Source organism: Aythya ferina (assembly GCF_964211825.1).
Source record: "Aythya ferina genome assembly, chromosome: 23".
Classification (NCBI taxonomy): Eukaryota; Metazoa; Chordata; class Aves; order Anseriformes; family Anatidae; genus Aythya; species Aythya ferina.
In genome coordinates this window covers 2,556,150-2,578,139 of record NC_140321.1, presented here as the reverse complement: position 1 = coordinate 2,578,139, position 21,990 = coordinate 2,556,150, and the positions used below count along the sequence as shown (strand labels likewise).

Here is a 21,990-nt window from a genome sequence, read left to right as displayed (position 1 = left end):
TAGTACATTTACATTGCAATTTTGAGTAGATGGTCTTGTAGCAATGGGTGTAGCAGAAAGAGTGACCTTTTGTGAAAGCTGCAAATCAGGCATCAGCTGTATCTGCACTGTCCCTGGGTTGCTGCCTACAGGTTTGGTCAGTGCCAGCAAGTCATGATGCCTTAGACCCTGTTTCCGGCTCATTACTCATCTTAGAGCCAGCCACTTCCTATCGCAGTTCATCCTACCTCCTGTCTTGGTAGCAGAGAGAGGTTTTGTCACGACAAGGAAAAAGCAGAGTGCCACAGCAGGCAGCTGGGCAATCACAGCCACATGATGACCATCACTAGGGTCATTCTTGAAGAACCTTGATATCTGGCACCTTCTACTACCCTTTCAATAGATATTTCTGAGCTTTCCATGTTCCAAATATCATTGCACTACCTAAGAGTATGGAAGTATATGGAAGTTCAGATTAGGTGTTCTCCAGAGGTTCTCCAGAGGTTTTGCATTTCTTCAGCCTCATTCAGCTGACTTCTACCTAGACAGTAGGTACCTCATACAGCAAAGTCAGTCTAACAATTTACCTCTCTCAGAAGGGGGCAGAACCAATGCTCCATCTCTCCCCTTTGTCAACACCTGGTGCTCCCTGCCAGCCATTCTCCCACCCTTTCACTTGTGGTAGGTCTCTCCTCTCTTCTGATCAAAGAAAAACAAAATGACTTTCTAAGTCATCAGAACTCAGCACAATTGAAAGTAAAGTAATTGGCAGAGGGAACACCTGGGTAGGCAAGGCAGGTAAGTCATCCTATTTTATTTTATTGCAGTTCAGCTACAACTTCTACAGTGAACGCTGCATGACATATTGGCAGAGGAGATTCAGGGGTGTGGGTGTTGGGTGGGAAGTTCATACATGCAAGTGCAGCTCATCCTATGCTCACAGGAGAAAAGGATCTAGGAACAAAATGGAATAAAAACAAGATTGAACTCAGTTCATGTGGCAAAAATCTCACTGCAGATCTGCCCTTGTTCAGGCCTTAGAGGTCTGCCCTTGGTGATTCTCCTCTATAGCTGGTCATCACTCAGAAAAACCCTTGGGCATTGAATTATTTGGGCCTCAAGGACAACTTCATTTGACCGAATTTGAAACGTCATTCCCTAAGTCTCTGTGTAGTCAGTGGGGCTGAGTATAATTTATCTTCCCTACAGTAACTTCACACCACCAGATTAACCGTGCCCCATTGGTGCCCGCTTTTCTACACCCAGTAAGACTGGGTGCAGCCACATGGAGTTTAAAGTGCAGAAGTGAACCTGGTCTCAGTGACAGAGAAAACAGGAGGTCCCATCAGTTTGGTGTGAGCGACAGCCAGGTTAGGAAGAAAGATAAATCGATGTGTTGTGAAACTTTGACCCTGCATAACAGCACCCAGCATGTCCTGGCCCTTGCACCCATCTCATCATCCAGATGAATCTTCACATGCCAAATTATTTCTGGTCTTAGTCTAGACCTGTTTGTACTGACACTATTTGAACTTCCCTAAAGGCTTTCGTATCAAAGAACTTATGCTCTTCTGAAACCTGGTAGCAATCAGTGTAAGGGCCCATGGACTTGACAGTCCCTGCCAGACCAGACCAAGGAGCACACAAATGGTAGCACTGAATTTCAGCTATCTTCAGGTTAATTCCTGTATATTTCAGAGCTGGGTGTTCATTTTTGACAGGGCTGTCTAAAGAAGGATGCTTCTCGCAGATGAGAGCTGCCACCTCCATCCTGTCAGAAGGCATGAGATATAAACCTCTGCAAATAGACTGGTGTGTGAATTCTGTGTCCAACTAGCAACAGAGTTCATGCATGTTTAAATCTGAAGTTGTTTTCTCCTTGTCAAAATACAGTCTACTAGTTTGCCTTGGCAGCAAACACAGGGAACAGGCAGGTACCACTGAAATGCTGACCAAAAGTGAGATTCTGCTGCAGTTATTTTAGAGGTATTCATCATCTTGTGTCCTCATACAGCTGTTGAGGCATAGGGATTTGCAACCTATACAATTGTCCCAGGAGCTGTGCTCTCCCTTCCTTCTCCTTCTCTGTCCCAAACTGTGTTTCCTTCTCATGCAGCCTCTGCCAGCACACTCCTGCCTCACTCCCAGATATAACAGCTGTGCCTTTGAGGGTATAGATACTTTCCATTCTGCCTTTAAATCTGAGCTTGTTACAGGCCAAGGATAGCAGTGCTGGTGGGAAGGGACCCTCAGGGTCTCCAGTCCAATTTTCTGTGGGGCAGGGCCATCCCCAGCATCATCCCAAGGCAGCTGGGGTCTTGTCCAGCTGAACCCTACAAACCCCTTAGGATGGAGACCCCCCCCCCCCAAGGGTAACAGCACCCTCCAGCAAGGGGAATTTTTCCTAATGCCAATCTGAACTTCAAAACTCAGCTTGTTATATCACCCAGTACCATGGGAAGAGTTTGGCTCCATCACATTTGCAACTTCCCCACATACAGTTGTAGGCCTTTTAGACACCCTTCAGCCTTCTCTTGTCCTTCCTAAACTAGCTCAGTTCCCTCCTTATCTCCTGCTGCACAACATGCTCTCAACCCCTGACTATCATGATCTTATCTGTTGGAGACCAACCACTTTCTTTACTTCTCTAGTTCACCTAAAAGGACCTAAAACTGCATGCAGAGTTCCCAGTCTGGTGTCACCAACACCAAGAGAGTACCCTCAATTTCCCTCGATGTGTTAAACCCACACTGACAAAGCCCAGTAAGTGGTTTGCCTTGTTGGTGTCACAAGCAACCGCTGATTTGGGTACAAACCAGACATGCTGAGCCATTTCAGTGGTAGGAACTATGAGTGAACTCAGAAACAAACGACTCCCACAATCTTTACATCTTTTAATCAACTGTTTAAAAAATGATTTAGTGCTGCAAGGATTTTAACCCTCAAATGGCTGAACCACCATGGTGATTTTTTTCAGCTGGATGCCTCCACCTTCTTTTCTGCACTTGCTCTTCCATTCAACCCCAAAATTCTCAATCTTTGAGTGAGAGCTCTGCCACTCCTTGCATCTTTTCCAATTGCTTGCAAGTCATTGCCTCCTCCCAGGCCCACCAGAGTGGATCTCCTCGGAGTGCTGTGCATCCAGCATGTTAGGAAATTCACTCTGTGCCCATACCCTGCCCAAAAAGGATTGATGCCTATGGCATCAGACAGTACCACCCTGGGTATTTACCATCCCTCCAGATAATGGCCAACTGCAATGGACAGTGTGGGATGGCAGGAGCAGTTCATAGTAAGTTTCAAATGTGCAATAATTTTGGTTCACATCTGGCATTGCTGGGACCACCATAGGCTGTTACATCGTGGAGCTGTGTGAACCAGCCAGCACACAGCTACTTGGTGACACTGCTTAGTGGTCCTAAAAGTCCTTACAGCAAGGCTAGCAGCATCAAAAAAAAAAAAAAAAAAAAAGGGTCACAGGTATTTCCATTTGAATACATGACTCTCCAAACACCACCCAGTGGCATTTTTATCTTGCCCAAATGATGTTGGCCAATTAGCAGTTTCAGAGCACAAGGCTTCCTCTAGTACATTTTGTTCAAGCCAGATGCAGAGGGAGACAGGTTGCCTTGCATCCAGGAGCTACACAGCCAAGTGCTCACCAGGGGTTGGCTCCTACATTTGGAGGTGATCTAGATGGAGACTGTGGTGTGACTGTAAGTCAGTCTTTTCTACCAAAGATGGTCCATGATGTGCAACAGACTTCCATTGTCTGAGAGGAGGAACATGAATGTGAAAAAAGTCCTAACCTCAAAATTAGAGCAGACCAGTCTTCAGTGGGAAAACACCTGATTCCCAGAGCTTGCATACTGAGAAGCTACTTTATAAGGAGATGGTCCCCTCCTAGAATTAGTGTCCTATCTCCAGGACATTGACCTCACACAGAAGTTTTCATCTTCTTGGCAGAAGTGGGATTCAGTCATCTTTCACATGCCACACACTCACCCCAAACCAAATGTGTCAGTGGAAGAGCGCATTGTTGCTGCTCAATGCATGGGAGCTCAGCCAGGTCCTCGTGCTTACATCCTCTAACTGCCTGTAAAATAATCCAGCAGACAGAAGCTGAGGATTAGCGCATTCCTACCTTGTGATTAGCAAGGGACATTATCTGCAAAATGCAGGCATTTGAGATGGTAAATACTATGCAGATTATTTGGTAGGTCAGTGGGTTATTGAAGAAAATATATTTGGAGATTAAGTGTTGAAATAACTGACCACACCATCAATGTGTAACTTTTGCTTTCAGCTAAGAAACCATTTCATGATATAAACCCTCAATGAATGTTTGGCTTCTGAGTGAAGCATCTTCCTTGCACCCCTATATGCCCTTAAGCTTCACTAAGCCTGTGAGTGTGGATGCAACTTATGAGGGGCAAGAGGGAAACCACATCTCACTCACATCAGTGACTTTTTTTAGAATAGAGGAAGAAAAGAAAAAACAAACAAACAAACAAAAAACAAACATAGGACTGCGCTTTTTAGGAGGGATGCTTTATTGTTACAGGGCATCATTTGGCAATTTCTTCTAATGATTGAAAATGTACAGTAGGAACTACACAAAATGGTGGTTGATGTTGAATGTAAACATGAATATGAACACTCACAGAGGTCTACCAGAACTGAGCATAGCAAGCTCCTCCCCCGCTACCTCCTTCCAATGCTCATCTTGATGTTTCCTTCAGTCTCATCCTACCTTTTTCCTTCTCTGGCTTTCCCTTCTTGAAATATAACTATACCCATTGCCATTCTTCTCATTCTTATCTCTCTGGGATTAAATATTCAGAGGTTAAAGTAATCCTGAAGTCTGCCTACATGGCGAGCCTTCTCCTGCCTTCTCTTCCATCCGACCACTCACTGGCACTTCATTCATATTGCCTGAATTGGCCCCTTTTCCCTAGTGCATAATATACTTTTTTTGTGCTGTACTGTTTCTGTCAACCCACTCTTTATCAGACCCATCACCCTACTCTGATGCTTTCTGAGCCCTTAGGAAACTGGCTGGGGACCCCCCCCATCTCATAGAAATCAGAAAAATTTGTCTTCTTTATGTGTTGGTGTTGGGGCTGAGTTCACCCATCCGTCCAACTTTGAGTGGTCCAGACCTTTCCAATGCAGGACTTTGAAAGCACACTTCCCTTGGTCTTTCCTTTCCTGACAGATTTGAGGATGAGACAATTTAGCAATCAGCATTAACATAATGCAGCAGTTCATGTTCAGCCCAGCAATGCTCTGGTCTGGGCTCTCTCCTGGGTCACTGGAGTACTCCCCAGATGACTGCTGCTAACAGCTGCAAATCCACAAGCTTGGGAGTGCAGGGGGATCTTCCTCCCCAAATTTTACATGTCTGCAGTCAGGCTTGGTATTCAGCCCTTTCAGCCAGGCAGACCCACACATCTAGTCAGAGGAATCACACTCTCCATCTCTCTTCAGAGGCTGCTGCTGGCCCAGGTATATTCTTCTGTATGAAGCCAGCCTCCGGTGACCTTGAGGCAAGTTTTGTGACATAAGTAGCATTTAATTTTTTCTTCACTCTTTTCCTTCTTGTGCACTGCTTGACTTTCCAAGATCTGGCAGTAGCTCCTAGGATCACAGAGCAGGCAGAACAGTTAGTTTGGCCTCTTCTGTATCTGTCAGCAGATGCCAGTGGATTGAGTTAGTGTCCCACAGCCCAAGCTTTTCCAGCTTGCTTCCTGTTAGGCATAACATCAACAGATGACAGTTCACTAGTGCCCCTCTGTGATTTGGCAGCTCTTCATACCTAGCAGGACCTGATCCCCTAGCCTCTTGCAAAAGATATTTCACCATCTTGGACATTATTTCCAAAACACACAGATGACGGACAGGATGGAAACATGCTCACAGCAAGCCCAGGTGTGAATTCAGAGTGCATCAACCTCTGCACACTTCAGCAACAACACACTCATGTGCTTCATGCTGCAAGATTCTTGGAGAGTAGCCAGAGGCCTTGCAATTCTTTCTTTAGTGAAATTGTGGTACTTTGCCCCACTTAGAGAAGCCCCTAAACTAGTGCCATTGTCATGTGTTAGTCAACTCTAAGAATGGCTTTATTGAGCTTGGCTGCTTTGTTACTTGTGATACTTTTGAATAATAGGTCACAGGGAAATTAGACCATCACTCCAGAATGACCAGGCTATTTGGTATTCGGCCAACATGAGGAAGGCTTTTTGTTTGATTTTGTGTAGATATAGTCTGTGATGTGTTTCAGTTTCAGCATCAGTGTTGATGGCAAACTAAAATAAAATACTAGCCCTTCCTTCTACTTTCTCAAACCCTAAGCAGCCTTCTTTTTAGCATCTCTGTAGCCCCTGAGAAATCATCATTCTGATATCTCAAAATACAAGCACATGCATCAACGATACCTCTCTCAGAGGATCATAATCATTAAGAGCTTTCCCCTTGTCTTCTTCTAGAAATAATCGACATTTCTCTGTGAATGGAGCACGTTGCCAAATTTCTAACCAGCAGGTGCTATGAAACATATGCCCCTAAACAACATGGGCTGGCCACCCCTAGCCTCTGCTTAATCCTCCCATGGGTCACTCTCCCAGCACTGGGAAAGTCTCTCTGTCCTGCAATGCTTGGTGGAAGGATTAAGCCCTCCTTGAAGAGGATCTCCGTAGCTGTAAATAGTAGACAATGACTTCATAGAGCACGACTTAGTTTTATGGACAATAAACAAAAGTCATGTATGAGGGACCTAGAGGGATTGAAACAACCCGGGATGTTCCTTTGGGAGAGCTCCCAGATGGATACTTAGCCTATTTCTAAGCAACCATGGCTTTGGGAGAAACTCTAAGTGAACATTTGCTTTTGTAAAGGTTTTAGAAAGGTTTCTGGTCCTCAGGTGTGACTAAATTAAGGCAGAATCTTAACTGGGCAGAAACTGGCCTTGTGGGCTGCTTGATTTTGTGCAGATCATGCAGTTCATACAAGCTAGTTAATGAGGCAATTTGAAAACACACCAAGTGGAAAAAAGCCCTCGTGTTCAAAAGTTCACATCACACTACCGTGTAATGTCTACAGAGCATTTCAAGGGCTGTAATACAGCAAAACTACATCCATGCTCATGCCCATGAGACTTGCCCTCATCTGGGGGATCAGCTTCCAATGCTTAGGCAGTTGAATATCTCTCTCTCATATTAATTTTCGGTCTGCTTTTTATAGCTTAGCAACGACTGCAAAGTTTGGTGGAGAGTCTGCGGTAATTGTGATATCTCATACCAGGGACAGAAGGGCCCACTCAAGGCATGTTCAGCACAGATTAAGTAGCAGGTGATTTGTGAACAAAGACGTGGGATCATTAATAATATCCAGTTCTCTAGCAAAATATAGTGTTCCGTATTCAAGTTCTGTCGTCTTTTCATCTGATCTGCCTATTCAGTCAAGACTTGGCATTTCTCAAGCTCATATATATATTGCATGTTTTTACTTGCAAAAATATCCCTCATGCTGCTCTTGATCTTTAGACAAACCCCAAAATTTGTGTCTTACTCTATTCACAAAGAGCTGTAGTCAGCAATCTGCAAGAATTAAAATATTTGAATATTATACCAGACATAATAGCCCCTCTAAGGTCAGGCAGCAGAACAGAATTAGCAGCTTGGAAGCACTTTGTATATAAGGGCACCTCTGACAAAGTCATCTGCTGGAGTGAGACCCATGAGCTAGGCTGAGCTAGTCAGACAGTTAAAAATGTACCAAAATGAAACCAACAAGGTCTGGATGTCTGGCTGGAAAATTTTTGTTTAACATGCAATGTTGTAACATCAGCTTGCAGTGATTTTGTACAACCCTTTCTTACCTGGAAAGCAAGTGTGTGATGATGCCCCTGCTAGGAAAGGCAAAATACCTTAATTGGCAGCTAGGAAGGGCTCGCGCAGCACTAAATACGGAGAAAGAGACAGAATGAAAACTGCTGTCTCCTAGTGTGCATTTCAATGTATCATCCCGACATCACTAAGCACTGTAAAATGGTAGGATGCCAGACTGTACAATTGTCCATTTTAAGCAGAACATGGCCCAGAACTGGAAAATGACAAAATACATCTGAAAATGGTACAAAGAAAAATCCTTCAGGCAGAGAAAGGTTTTCTCTTAGCAGGTGGCAAACAAGAAACCTGAACTGTGATCTGCTTTTGTCCTTCTGATTCCTAGTTCTCCCAGTGTGTTACATATATTGCAGGGATCCATACTGGGGCACTGAAAGGATGGTAGAGGGCACAAGAAGACATTTGCTTTGTAATGTTATGCTGCAGTGGCTTTAGTTGCTGTGGGAGGGCGGTTTAAAAGAGCCTCCTTTCTACCAGGTCCTTGGTGCCCTCAAGGACTGTTTCTAGCCATGGATCTCAAAGAGTTTAGGAAAAGCACTTATTATTTAATCAGTTCTGAGACAGAGAGAAAAGGTGGCTATGCTATGTCCCTGAGCACTCACACAGCAGACCCATGAACTTGGCTCTTTGTGCAGGTCAGCCCAGGCTCCAGGATAGGAGGCAGCCAAATAAAGTCTGAGCTTCCAGGCACATAGCACTTACAAATGTATGTCCCATAGGCCCAGTGATTGCTGTGACCTCACTTCAGCACTGAAATCACCACCACCGGCATCATCTGTGATGTTCACTACCATGTATTTCTGCATGGTCCTTTAAGTCTGCTGAGAGCTCCCAGGATGAAAACACAAGTTCCTTTTACTGAGTTAGTTAAGGGAAATGTCACAGTGTTGTACAGGATCCCCAGAGCATGTCTACATGGGAGATCTATCAGAGGAGACAAGGAAGGGTTGCAATGTTGGGAGTGTCCAGCTCCTTAGGACAAGACGCACCCTTGGAGACATGCAGTTCTATGGCCCAAAGCTTTCCTGCCCAGCTGGCCAGAGGGCTGGTGAGGTCTACAATATGGTGGGGAAAAAATGGAAAAAAGTGCAATGTAGATTCAGCTGTGTTCAGCTGCTGAGTTTGGAGCTAGAAAGAGCTCCTTTACAGCACATTGCAGCAGCAAAACCCAGCTCTGACAGACAGCCTGTGGGGCAATGTGCGGTCCTGAGGGCCCTGGGTAATGCAGCTTCCACTCTCTTGCAGAGAGAAAAGAAGAAAATAAATGTCCCAGCAGCTTTTGCTATTGCTAGCAGAAAACCTTTCTTAGTGTTCATCCTAAAAATTCCATAACATAGAAATTCCAAACATTGCAAACATAAAAAACTTACATGTTTTGGTGCAATTCTAATCTGATCAAATCCTGCTCCTGTCAAATACTATTAGGTTAAATTTTTCTCATTACCATGTCCAACCAGTGACCCAAACAGATGAGTTTGTCAGTCATCTCTGTAGGAAGGATGAAGCTGAGAGGTGGGCACATTATCTTCCACACTGAGGCAGTGCAAAGACACGAGTCACCTCTTCAAGGACGCACCTATCCACAAGGGTCTGCACAAGCCCATCTCCTTCCAGGGCTTCAAAAGTTCATCCCTAACCAATGGGAGTCATGGAGGGTCAACTCGAGGCTGCTGGTTCCACTGCTCTGCTCACTCTAGTGCTATTGGACGGGAACAAAAGGAGTCACTGGCCTGACAGACAGTGTCGGGACTCCTGAGAGATTTAAGGGATTAAGCAAAGAAAGAAAAAAGGGATTTCCCATGTGTTTGCCATAGGCACTCATGCTCCTTGTGTTGTGCACTGTGCTCACACGCACACACACAAAAGCCTACCTTTATGTGCACATCTGTCCACTCACACTTGTACACGAAGGGATGAAAGGGAGTCCCCCGGACAGGCAGAACTGTCTGGCTTTTATGGCTTCTGCCCTCGAGCATGCAAAATGTCTGGGTTGTGAGTTGATGCTGGGAAAATACACAAGGCTATTTCCCTTTGATGCAATGGGAACTAGAGAAATGTAGGCTCTGATAGCAAGGAAGGCTGCCAGCATGGAAAGAAAGACAGGAAAGTATGGGGTCTGTTTCCCAGAATGATTGCATTGAGTTTACGTGGAAAGGATTTGGTAGCAGGGGGGCTGCAGGGGTGGCCTCTGTGAGAAGAGTCCAGCAGCTGCACCATGTTAGATAAGGGCCAGCTCCAAAGGGACCTGCTGCTGGCCAGAGCCAAGCCAATGAGTGTTCTTGGCTGTGCCTCTGTGAGAGTAAATTTAATAATAAAAATAAATAAATAAATAAATAAATAAATAAATAAATAAATAAATGCTGTACAACAGCAGCTGGGGGATAGGAGTGAGAAAAGGTCAAGAGAACCAGACCTACAGCCACCAAGGTCAGTGCAGCAGGAGGGCAGGAGGTGCTCCATGCACAGAGCAGAAGATCCCCTGTGGTGTGTGGAGAGGCCCCTGGTGGAGCAGGCTGTCTCCCTGCAGCCCATGGGTCTCACATGGAGCCCCATGCTGCAGCCCGTCGAGGAGCCCCCGGTGGAGCAGGTGGATGTGGCCTGGAGGAGGCTGCGGCCCATGGAGAGCCCCCACAGGAACAGGCCCCAGGCCAGAGCTGCAGCCCATGGAGAGGAGCCCATGCAGGAACAGGGGATCTGAGGGGAGCTGCCATCCACGGGGGACCCAGGTTGGAACAGTTTGCTCCTGATGGATGGACCCGGTGGTATGGAGCCATGTGGGAGCTGTTCTTGAAGAGCTGCTGCCTGTGGGAAGCCCACACAAGACCAGTTCAGGAAGGACGAAATCTTGTGGGAGGGACCCCATGTTGGAGCAGGGGCAGAGAGTGACCATGGAGGCGTGGCAGATTTGAAGCATATAGACTAACCACAACCCCCATTCTCCGTACCCCTGCACCGCATATGGGGAGGATGTAGAAGCGGGTGGATGGGGCGAAGGTGTTTTTAGTTTGCCTTTTGTTTCTCACTACTCTCATCTGTCATTAGTTGGCAATAAATTTCATTAATCTCCCTATTCTGAGACTGTTTTTCCCATGATGATAATTGGTGAGTGATCTCCCTGTCCTTATCTCAACCCATGAGACTTTTTTCATTGTATTTTCTTGTCCTGTTATTTTGAGGAGAGAGAGTGAGAGAGCAATGTGGTGGAGGTGAGCTGCCCACTGGTGTTAAAGCACCCCAAAGATCAAATTTACGATCCAAATAAGAAATTAGGGCAAGATTTTTGTTGGTGAGCAGCAGCACCAGTAGCCTGCACACATGAAATGGGGTGGAGCCCATGGCCAGCACACCAGGGCAACCCAACACCACTGCTGCAAGAAACCTCTGCCACAGGCAAAGCCTTGTGAGCTCTGACACTGAATACAGAATTCACCTCTAACACTGTGTAAAACAGTGCAGGGAATCTCTGAACAGATGAATCCATCAGCGAGAGCAGATGTCTGGGGGAAGGCAACTCAAGCACCCTGCTTGTTTCCATCATTGCTGGCCCTGCTGGATGGATGATGAGGTTAAGATTATTTACAACTGTTGCTTAGAGCTGACAGGTCTTCCCAGCAATGCTGTCTTCCCTGATCAAATTTCAGTTGGTGGGAGCTGGAAGCACAAAGCAGCTCTGGGAACCAGTCCTCGTGCACGGCCCATTATACTGTGCTGCCTCCCAACGGTATCTTCATGCCCCTCTGTCGTGTGTCCTTCTGCTGCGTGTTGGAGATGACGTCAGAAAATTATATCCTGTGCTCTGCCCTGAAGTGTTGGCAGCTGCAGAACTGTCCTGCTGTGGGGTTGCTGAGCAGGGGAGGTGCAGGAGAAATGGGCCAAAGTGACTTCTCTCCATAGCTGGTACCCTGGGATTTCCTTTTCATCCTACAATCTTTAGGGTGCAATTAATGCAACCACTTACGGGTGTCAAATCAGCAACAAGGGCTCTCCCAGAGCCATTTATTATCCAATATTGTTCCCAGCAAACCAACTTTTACTGCACCTGCTTATCCTACAACAAGTTTTGATGAAGATCCCCGTGTTTCTATGGGATGTGCCTCAGGCCTAGACATCCTCCAGGGAAAAGTGAGATGTGGGGTGAGGAAAACAGCAGAAGACACTCAGCTCATTGGGGGCAGGAGTCTCTGCCATTTCCATCTGTTTGTTTAACATGCAAAGTAATGACCCTGGGAATTGGCTGAGAATTCTACAGCATATTGATCAAGTGCAATCTCAGCATTTGAGCTGGGTATCAGGATATATTAGTGCAAATAGCCTCTCTGGCTGCCATGACCAATTTGGGACTAACTGATGAGTCATTTGCAACCTCTTGAAAAGTGATGTTTGGCAGTTGTTGAAATAAGCACATTTGCTTTAACATGAGCATTTCAGGACAAGCATAGTCAACCACAGGTCCCATAAGGCAGTGGTATCTCTATCCTTGGTTGTTTTCAAATTCTAGAAGGACAAGGCCCTGAGAAACAAAATCTAGCTTTAAAACTGGCTTTGCTTTGGGCAGGAGATTGGACTGGAGACCTCCTGAGGTCTCTGCCAACGTGAATTAATCTGTGGTTATAAAATGATTGATTAGCTCACAAGCATTCTTCAGGTATGAGTGGGCAGGAAAGAAAAAAATATTGGGAGTAATGGTTCATACCCCAGTTTGTGATGCCATTCAAAGGGACCTCTACTGACTGGGCAATGGAACAGGAATGTCATGTAACAGGAATATTGTGCAGTTCAACCAAGGAATCCGGGGAGAAATAACCCCATGCAGCAATGCAGAGTGAGGGCAGGCCAACTACAAAGCAGTGTGCAGAAAAAGATACTTCATCTGGCATCCTCTATTCAACTCTCAACTCCCCAATACAAGAGAGATATGGACATATTAAGTCAAAGCTCTTTGGTATTTGCCCATGATAACATCTGGACTGAGATTTCTGTACTGGAAGCAACTGAGTGCTTCATGTTTCTCCTTTACAGAGCCACCTGCTCATTCACAGGTTTTACCACATGTTCTGGATATACACTGAAGGGGGCTTGGATGCTGAGCAGCAGTAGCTGCAGGACTATCCTTGTTTTTGTGTAATAGCAGGTATCTTTTTCAGCAAATATGTCTTCACCCTGCATTGATCATTTCTGGACAAATAAACAATCTGATCCACATGTTTTCTGCTTGGGACCCGACAGCTCCTTAGACCAGTAGGAAAATACCTGGTCCAATCTGCTGTCCAGCACCTTCACCATGCATCTCCAGCCTCCTGTCTGGCTCACAGCTGCAGGTAGAGGCTGATGTCCGTCAGGGTGGAACCATAGTGGTTTAACATCTTCTGGGACCATTGAGAGGCTCGACCACATGACATTGACATGCCTGACTCCAGACCAGCCTCTCTCCAGTATGTGGTGATGAACTCAGCATTAGACAGGACACTTTCCACACTGGCCAAATTTTAGAAACCCTCACGTCAGTGTCTCCTGACAGCCCAGCCTCCCCTTGGTACAGCTCCCTGCAGGGCACTTGTCAGATCCATCAGCCCCTTGGGGAAGTCTCAGATACTTGGGACCACTGTGAATGGCTTTAGGTGCTTCCATGTAGGGAGCTGAATCCCTCCCTCTGTGTCCACAAAGAATGATAAATTAATGCATGCACTTCTGCAGCCCAGGGTATCTTCAGGTGTGAAAGTCCTTCTGTGCTATGCAGTAAGAAGTCTCTTGTTTTCTTACAAAATCCCTCTTTTTCAAGACTCACTCTCCCTGGATTATTGGATCATTCTGACGCATCGAATTCCCCTGGGGACTGATGCAGGGGCAGGAAGAATGATGCCACATGGTTTCCCACCCCTCACATTGTTCTCTCTCCTTTGCAGGTCCCTCGCATTAGGCCAGCAGTACAGCTCCCTGGGGTCCCAGCCCATCCTCTGCGGCTCCATCCCTGGCCTCGTCCCAAAGCAGCTCCGCTTCTGCCGGAACTACATAGAAATCATGCCCAGCGTGGCAGAGGGGGTGAAGCTGGGCATCCAGGAGTGCCAGCACCAGTTCCGAGGCCGCCGCTGGAACTGCACCACCATTGATGACAGCCTGGCAATCTTTGGGCCTGTCCTGGACAAAGGTAAACAGCAAAGTCGTGGGCTTGGGGGAGATGCAACTGCCATGGCAGAGAGAGCTGTCTCCTTTCCATTTGGTTTTCAGCCAAAACACACCCTGAACATCCTTCTGGGAACACGTTGAGACTGTTGGAAAAGATTCTGATGTCTTAGCTTTCAACCCTAATTTCTCCAGTTTCTTTCTTCCATAGAACAAAATGATTTTCCCTCTTCTCTCTCCAAACACAAGTGCTTGCTCCTCCTCATCATTTCCTCCTGAAAGGCCACCTTTCCAGATGCACAGATTGGGAACACTGGAAACATGTTGATGAGGCACAATAAGGTTGGAAATCCCAGTGAGGTCTGGGCGTTACACTGAGAAAAGTGAGATATTGGGCACCAAGATAGCTAGGCACCTATCTAGCTGCAGAAAAATGCAGTCTGAAAGGAGACTTCTGGAAGACTTTGTTGTGAGAACCAAACTAGAAATGTCTTTCTGAAGGTGACTGCTCAAATGCAAGAGGGGAGGTATGAAAGCCAGGATGTCCATCGCATGCCTTCTCTTGACTCCATACTGAGGGACAAGCGACATTGTCAGCTTGGTTTCATAGCTTCGTAAATACAACCAAAATAATTTCTAAAGTTTAGCTTCATTGGTGTCAATACACCCTGAATTACTACAATTCAGTGAAGTCCATATATTCAAAGAATTCATGTATTCAAATAAATTATTCTTACAGTGCTACTTTGGAAAGGGGAACCTCATGGTACAGCCTTTTAAGAAGCTGGAGAAATTAGGGTTGAAAGCTAGGACTTTAGACTACTTCCTAATAGCCTCCTGCAGTGTCACATAACTGTGAATCTTTACTACAAACTTACAGTGTTCTGCATGTAAATAGTTTATGTTTTTTTTTTTAAGATTCAACCTTCCAATAACAGTGCAGTTTCCTGCAATATCAGTAGCATATTTCAAAGAAAATGACTCATCTGGATTAAAATAAGAATCTTTATTGAAATGAGGATTGTGAAGTCACATTAGAGTGCTAATAGGGACCACGAGATTCAATTTCTATGTGCTTTACCAGGATGATTTTGGGATAACTGCTATATTAACAATCAAGCAATTTGTCACCAAGGCTTGTCACACTCAAACTTGCTACCTAATAAATACATGTCCTAAACTTCAGCACTTACAAGATCAGAAATTCTTAACTTCCCCTAAAACTACCATAAAAATTTTAAGCATGTTATGAAAGAACTATTATAGCATTCAGGCACTGAAAAATCTCTCACCACCATTTCTGTCATCGTTAAAGCACTAAAAATTTGGATTTGAACCATCCTCCCTTTAATGAGCAAACTGAACTTTGAATTTATGAAGAATATTTTAAGATTCTTTCAGCTGCAGGGACTAGAGCAAAACCTCATATGCTAACATGCCTCGACATTTCCATGCAGTCCAAGCTGACAAAATAAAATATCACCTATAGCTCTGAAACTCTTCTGACGGAAGAAAAAATATTGAGCATATTTGCTATACAGCTTTCCCAATCAACCCATAATGTATCAATAGTCTTCTAGATTGCATTGCTAGGAATTAGCTTGAAAAACATATTAATTCTCACGTCTTACTAACATGTAAGTAGAATGGTTAAAAATAAACAATATCATCCAGAAATCATGATACATCAAAGTCCAAGCCACTTGATTATGGTTATTATTTACATTTTTAAAATGTGCTAATGTCTTTTCACTGCTGCCTTGATAATTAATGAGCAGAGAAGGGTTTGGATTCATTTCATCTATGTACCAATGAGTAACCTTAAGTAGTACTTAGCAGTTCCCAAGGTTTGCAGCATGAGTAGCTGTAGGGAAAAATGCAATGTTTTCAGCCATTTTTCTCAGCTGAATTAAGAGCTAATGTTGGCAATAAAAATGTTTCTGTCCTGCCAATAGAACACATTGGCTGTGATGAACCTGGGGACCAACATTGCTTGTCCCTGCTGAGGGGGCCGTGGAAGAGGTTGCTGGACACATCTGGTTTGTTCATAACATCACTGTCTCCTGGGCTGTAGTCCCACCTGGGGGGATTCCTGCCCCTGCATCTTCTCACAGCCTCGCATCACATCCCCATTTCACTTCTCATTCCAGCTGAACCATAGGACTCTAATCTCCTTCTGCAGTCTCTTGTGTGGCTTCACACAAATTCATTGCCATTACAGCACAGCAGAAACCTTGGGGGCTGAAATGATCCTGTTCATGGGCTGCTGAGCACCAACCTCTGCTGAGGGCTCTGCCTTGAACAACCTGGTTTCCACCCATGTGCCACTGCCCTACCCAAAATTCCAGCTCACAGGGGCAGCAGTAGCTGGCAAGCCTTAGATTTCCTCAGGCCACTGATTATCTTCCTTAGAGTTTTCTTTTTTGCATGTCTTTTTTTTCTAACCTGGGCCACGAAAAAGAAAAAGAAAAAGAAAAGAAAAAAGAAAAGAAAAGAAAAGAAAAGAAAAGAAAAGAAAAGAAAAGAAAAGAAAAGAAAAGAAAAGAAAAGAAAAGAAAAGAAAAGAAAAGAAAAGAAAAGAAAAGAAAAGAAAAGAAAAGAAAAAGAAAAAAACAACCCCAGAATCTGGGGTAAGATGGTAAGATCATGTTTTTACAAGCAAATTCTCCAGCATGATTTATACTGCAGGTGTGCAGTCTGGGGCAGCTTTAGGACAAAGAGGGAAGAAAAACCTGATTCCCTCTCTCTCTTTTCTCTCTCTCTTTTTTTCTTAAAATAAGGTCAGTTTTTGTTAAAAGACAATGTCTGTTCCAGCCAAGTCCTACACCAAAGCCAAGGCTGAGCCAACAGCCACGTGACTCACTGCCATGCTGGGACAGCAAGCAATAATTCCCTGTGTTAGCGATGAAATCTGGGATTTTGGCTGAAGCACAGTGCCCAAAAGGAGCCTCTTGTGAGCGCAAGGGGCGGGATGGCACCACAGGCACCTGGTGACCATCTCCAGGACAGAGGAGAGGCTGCGGGCAGGGCTGGGCCTGCAGGACCAAGCTCAGCAGGAGCCTCAGCGGCCTCGCCTGCTTCTCCACCTCTTGCACACCAGGGGATCCGCTCTTCCCCCATCTCCTCATGAAGCAGCCGCCCTTTGCTCGCTCTCTGTCTCCAGGAGGATGCCGACAGCTCTCCAGAGGGTGCTCCTCAGCTCTGAGGCAGGCTCAAGCCTGCTGCGGGTTCCACCGGTCCTTCGCTTGCCGTGCGCGGCCGTGAGGAGCGTGACAGCGGCCGGGCCAGGTGCAGAAAAGCAGCTGGGCCCGGGCTGCCTTCGGGGTCCTTGTGCGTTCGGCTAAGCCCCTGACACGAGCTGTGAAAAGGCAGGCAGACCGCACCAAGATAACCCATGGCTTTTCTCAGCCATGACACTTGCAGTCATTTGCATCTAAACAGGGGTGTGTGGGATCAGGGGCCGTCTTGATATAAACTCAACAGCTTAAAGGGAGGGGGAGGGAAAGGAGAGAGGGAGAGAGAAAAATAAGCTTATACTGATGAGAAAGAGCTAAGCTTCCTCCCCTACTGTGAGGCAGGGCGAGCGATACCATCCCAGCACTGCAGTCGTTTCAAATTGCTGCACCATTCACACGCCCTTTAGCCATTCTGATCCGGTGGCGGGGGGCTGGGGAGAGCCATCAATAGGGATTTCCCAGCCCGGCTGGCGGGATTGGAGGGTGACGGCAGGACAGGGGAACATTGCCCCGTTGCTACGAGGTGCTCCTGGGGAATGCCAGTGCTCTGTGCCGTGGGTACGCTGGCCGGCGGAAACATTCTGCATTATGCTGGTAATACAGTGTGACACCGCGGGAACAATGGCAAATTGAGTGTCCCAGCAGGTAACGGGCCTGGCTGGGAGACAGTCGCAGTGGTGCACTGTCAAGATCGCTCTAATCCTCCCTCGCGAGCCCCTCCCCTGGTTCTGGGAACTCTGCTCCCTCATTTCATCTCTGGGAAATTCTCCCGGCTCCTCGCCCAGACCCAGGGGAGAATTTCTAGGCGACGCATTTGTGTTTGCAGCTCGCTCCCTGCCACCCCCTCCCTGCCCCAACACCATTTGCAGGGGCTGGCTTGGAGGGGTTGGGGTCGGTGGCCATCGAGTGGCCCCTGGTGCATGCTGTGCTACTGCCCGGTGAGCACGGTGCAGCCCAGCTGAGCTCATGGGGACTGTCCACAGCGCCGACACAGCCACTGTCACACAGCCCGCTGTCCCAGTGACATGCTCTTTAATGAGAGACCTTCGAAACACGCAGTGGCTCTTCAGCCTGTGCCCGTTGCTTTCCCCTACCCTCAGGGTGCAAAGCAAAGCCACGTCAGCAAGCAGAGTGGTTGGTGTCCTCCCCCTCTGTCCTCAAGCTGTCCTGGTTTGAGGCCAGAAGGGCTCACGAGCTCATCTAATCTGATCTGCTTTAGATCACAGGCCACCCAAATAGCCTTTGTCAGGCTGAAAAATTTGAGTTAGATCAGTGATTTTCAACCTGTGGCCCACAGCCCCCAGTGGTCCCCCTATGAGCAGCAATAAAAAATAACTAAGGAAAACAGGCTTTGCCTTGACAGACAGAGGCTGGACCTGTACTGGCATATTGGAGGCAGGAATGTCAAGGAGAGAAGAATTTCAGTAAAAAAAAGTGAAAACTATGGCACAATCCCACCAGTAAAGACAGGATTGAGCAGCCCTGATTTAGGACTATGTTTGGCATCATTGATAAGAGCTCCCAGCATCAGATCAGAGACATGTTTCTTTGTCTGGCACATACCCATGAGTTGCCTCTTTCTAGTGCCTACAAGAGGTGAAATTAGATTTGCTTGAGAGGCTTGATTTTTGGATGCTCCAGGAGCTAGATTGCACCTCAGCAGTGAAAACTACAGGCCAAGGAGCAAAAACTGGCACAACCAATACCTCCCCAGGGCAGGAGGCAAGAGCACGACCCCTGCTCTGGGAAGACGGGACGGTGTCCAGAGTCTTGAGTCAGGGAAAAATTCTGTTTTCATCCCACATCCATTGAATACTGCCCTGATAACTTAGGCAAGTTACACCCATGAGTCACCTGGAAATGTCTCCTGCAGTGTACCCGAGGCACCATGCACCAGAAGCAGTACTTGGAATATCCCAGTCACTGACTATCCACCTTGATCACAACTCCACTCTCCTGTACATTGGGCCACTCGGTCTCTGAGCTGCTTAGATAGCATCCAAACATCCCTATTGCTTCCCTTTCCTACCCCACACAATGCAGAAGATAGGGCTAGAAGCTATATTTGAGGACAAGATGAAATGTAAATGAGCAGAAGGAAAGACACTTTGAAGGAGATAAAAAGAATGTATGAAAAAGTGCTAAATTAGCTGCATAAATTCACAGAGGAAGAAGACAAAGGCCTTGTGCAGAGAGTGCAAGCAGAGAAAACGGCCATCAAGGGCTGCCGAATTTTGCCTTGGGCCATTCCAGCTTTCTCAGGAAGAGAAAGGCACTTCCACTATATCCATTGGAGATGTTTTGAGACAACCTTATCCCAGAGGGAGAAGCTCTCATCTTTATGAGATGCCATGGGTGGTTAAAGCACACCAGTGTCATTCACCAGGGTGCTGTACCTATGCAGACTTTGACCCACTAGGAAGTAAGGTTCAACCATAGATGCTTTGAACCAGTGTGACCAAAAAATGTCCCTAAGGAAAAAAACTGAGAATGACATATTACTTCCAAAATGCAAAAACATCTCTAGCAGAGCCCCGTAGCTGAGCATCCAGGTCACTAAAGCAAGACCCCAGACTCTCAAGTCCAGGGAGCAAAGTTTCATGTCACAGTCCTCAGCTGGGCACAACCATTTGCTTCTCCTCACTATGCCGGAGAGAGGAATCAAACACAGGAATAAATGCAGAGATGGGTAGACAGTCTGATGAGTGAGCAGGCAACATGTTATGGAAAAAATAAACAAATGTTGAAACATAGTAAAATGTCAGGTTTGCTCTGAAAAAAAATACCATGAAATAAATGCAAGAACCATAAAAGGCTACTTGAAGTAAAAACCAATGTGAGCTCAGGAACAAAGGATCTAAATTGACTGGGCTTTAAAAAAAACTGATTCAGGTTGAAAATTCAAAGAAGTTAGACCTTTGCCTGCTTTAAAAGGGCTATCAGTCAGAGCACCAGCATGAGGTGGCATTAAATTCAAAGAACACATGGTAGGAAAATGCCACCATTTATTTGTACACTTAAGAGCAGACAAGGGCATCCCCTTTTCCATTGTCTAAAGCTAGATCTAGGTCTTCAGTGTTTTTGGTGGCCTCTCCCTGTTCTCTTCATTCATTCTTCAGACAACGCACTCACCTCTGCCTCAGCAGCACAGTTGCATGAGGGATGCAGGGAAGTCAGTCCTGAAGTTCTCCATGACCAGGTCTTGACTGAATAGCTGTGAGATCTCTTTTCCAGAAAATGCTCTGCAGTTTGGACCAAGAACAGACAAAGAGAACCTCAACAGGGCTATATTCATTTATAGTATTTTTTCTTTGGTGCTTCTAACATCTCGTAAGTTTTGTCTGGTAGCAGGAAGCTAGGAAAATCTGTCTTGATTGCTTCATGCCAGCTACTGCTTTGGGTGTGCTATTCGGGAGAGCCACCCACACTGCCATCTAAGGGGTGCACTTCAATATTGGGCTTTGCTCATTTCTGCCCAGAACAACTCATCGTAATCAGATTGTCCTCATGTTTCTGGAACCCATCACTGGGTGAGGAAGGAATGGCTGTGATGCTCAGACAGCGCAGTGCAGCATGCAGGACTGCTGGAGGGGTTTCAGAGCACAAAGAATGGCAGCAGCTTCTTGGCTTCAGGCACCTGATGTGAGCTTGCAGGCTTCAGGCACAGAGCAGGCAGTTTTGGTGCTGGGGGCCCAGAGCTGAACACAGGACTCCAGGTGGGATCTCACGAGAGCAGAGCAGAGGGGCACAATCCCCTCCCTCGCCCTGCTGCCCACGCTGCTTTTGGTGCAGCCAGGGTACGGGTGGCTTTCTGGGCTGCAAGCACACATTGCCAGCTCACATCGAGCTTCTCGTCCACCAACACACCCCAGCTCCTTGTCCTCAGGGCTGCTCTCAATCCATTCTCCACCCAGCCTGTGGTTGTGCTTGGGATTGCCCCAACCAAAGTGCAGGGCCATGGGTTCACACAGCCCCATCTCTCAGGCCTGTCCAGGTCCCTCTGGATGGCATCCATCCCTTCCCTCCAGTGTGTCAGCCGCACCACACAGACTGGTGTCATTGGCAAACTTGCTGAGGGTGTGCTCAATCTCACTGTCCAGTTCTGAGCCAACAAGCTGAAGCATCAAGTCAATGTAAACATTTTTATGGGTTTTGGTGTCTTTCCCATACCCATGTGCATTTTGGCTGCTGTCATCCAAAGTCCACGTCCTTTCTGGATTAAGACCCCACAGAACAACCGGAGAAGGGGAGGTCTTGAAAGTCCCCCTGCCATGGCAACGGTTGGAAGAGGTGATGGACAGAGATGCTACAGTTCATTAAACCCCCTGCACCTTCATCTTCATGTGGATTCCGGGTATATCTTTGTTCTTCTGAAACATTTCCTCTCTCTTAGCACAGAGAATCTACACATGCTGCCCTTCCTAGCTCCCAGCTCACTCGGGCATCCTGGACATTTTATTTAACCTTTTATTCAGCATTCAGTGCTTTCAGGAGTTCTCTAGCTTTGTCCCTGTCAAAATTTATTCACTGTGACTGCGTACATGGAGAATGCCAATAGTTACAGACTCAGAATTTCGCCTCCTTTGTCACACTTGAGCTTCATCTGCTTTGATTTCCTCCAGGATTGTTTACTAATTAATGAGCAACTGCAAGGTTTTCTTCACACCCTCAGCTGGTTTTAGTCTACTACAGAGCCAGGTGGGTAAAATGTGTGTAGGTGAACAGTTAACAACTCTACAAAGGCA

At 46.4% G+C, this 21,990-nt stretch overlaps 1 protein-coding gene across 1 annotated transcript in view; it reads left to right on the top strand.

The window, feature by feature from the left end:
* Positions 1–21,990, top strand: part of WNT3 (Wnt family member 3) — a 48,882-nt gene that overhangs the window by 23,070 nt on the left and 3,822 nt on the right. The window contains exon 2 of the mRNA XM_084496774.1: positions 13,793–14,034. Within this exon, the coding sequence (XP_084352900.1) occupies positions 13,793–14,034 (242 nt within the window). The remainder of the gene's footprint in view (positions 1–13,792; positions 14,035–21,990) is intronic.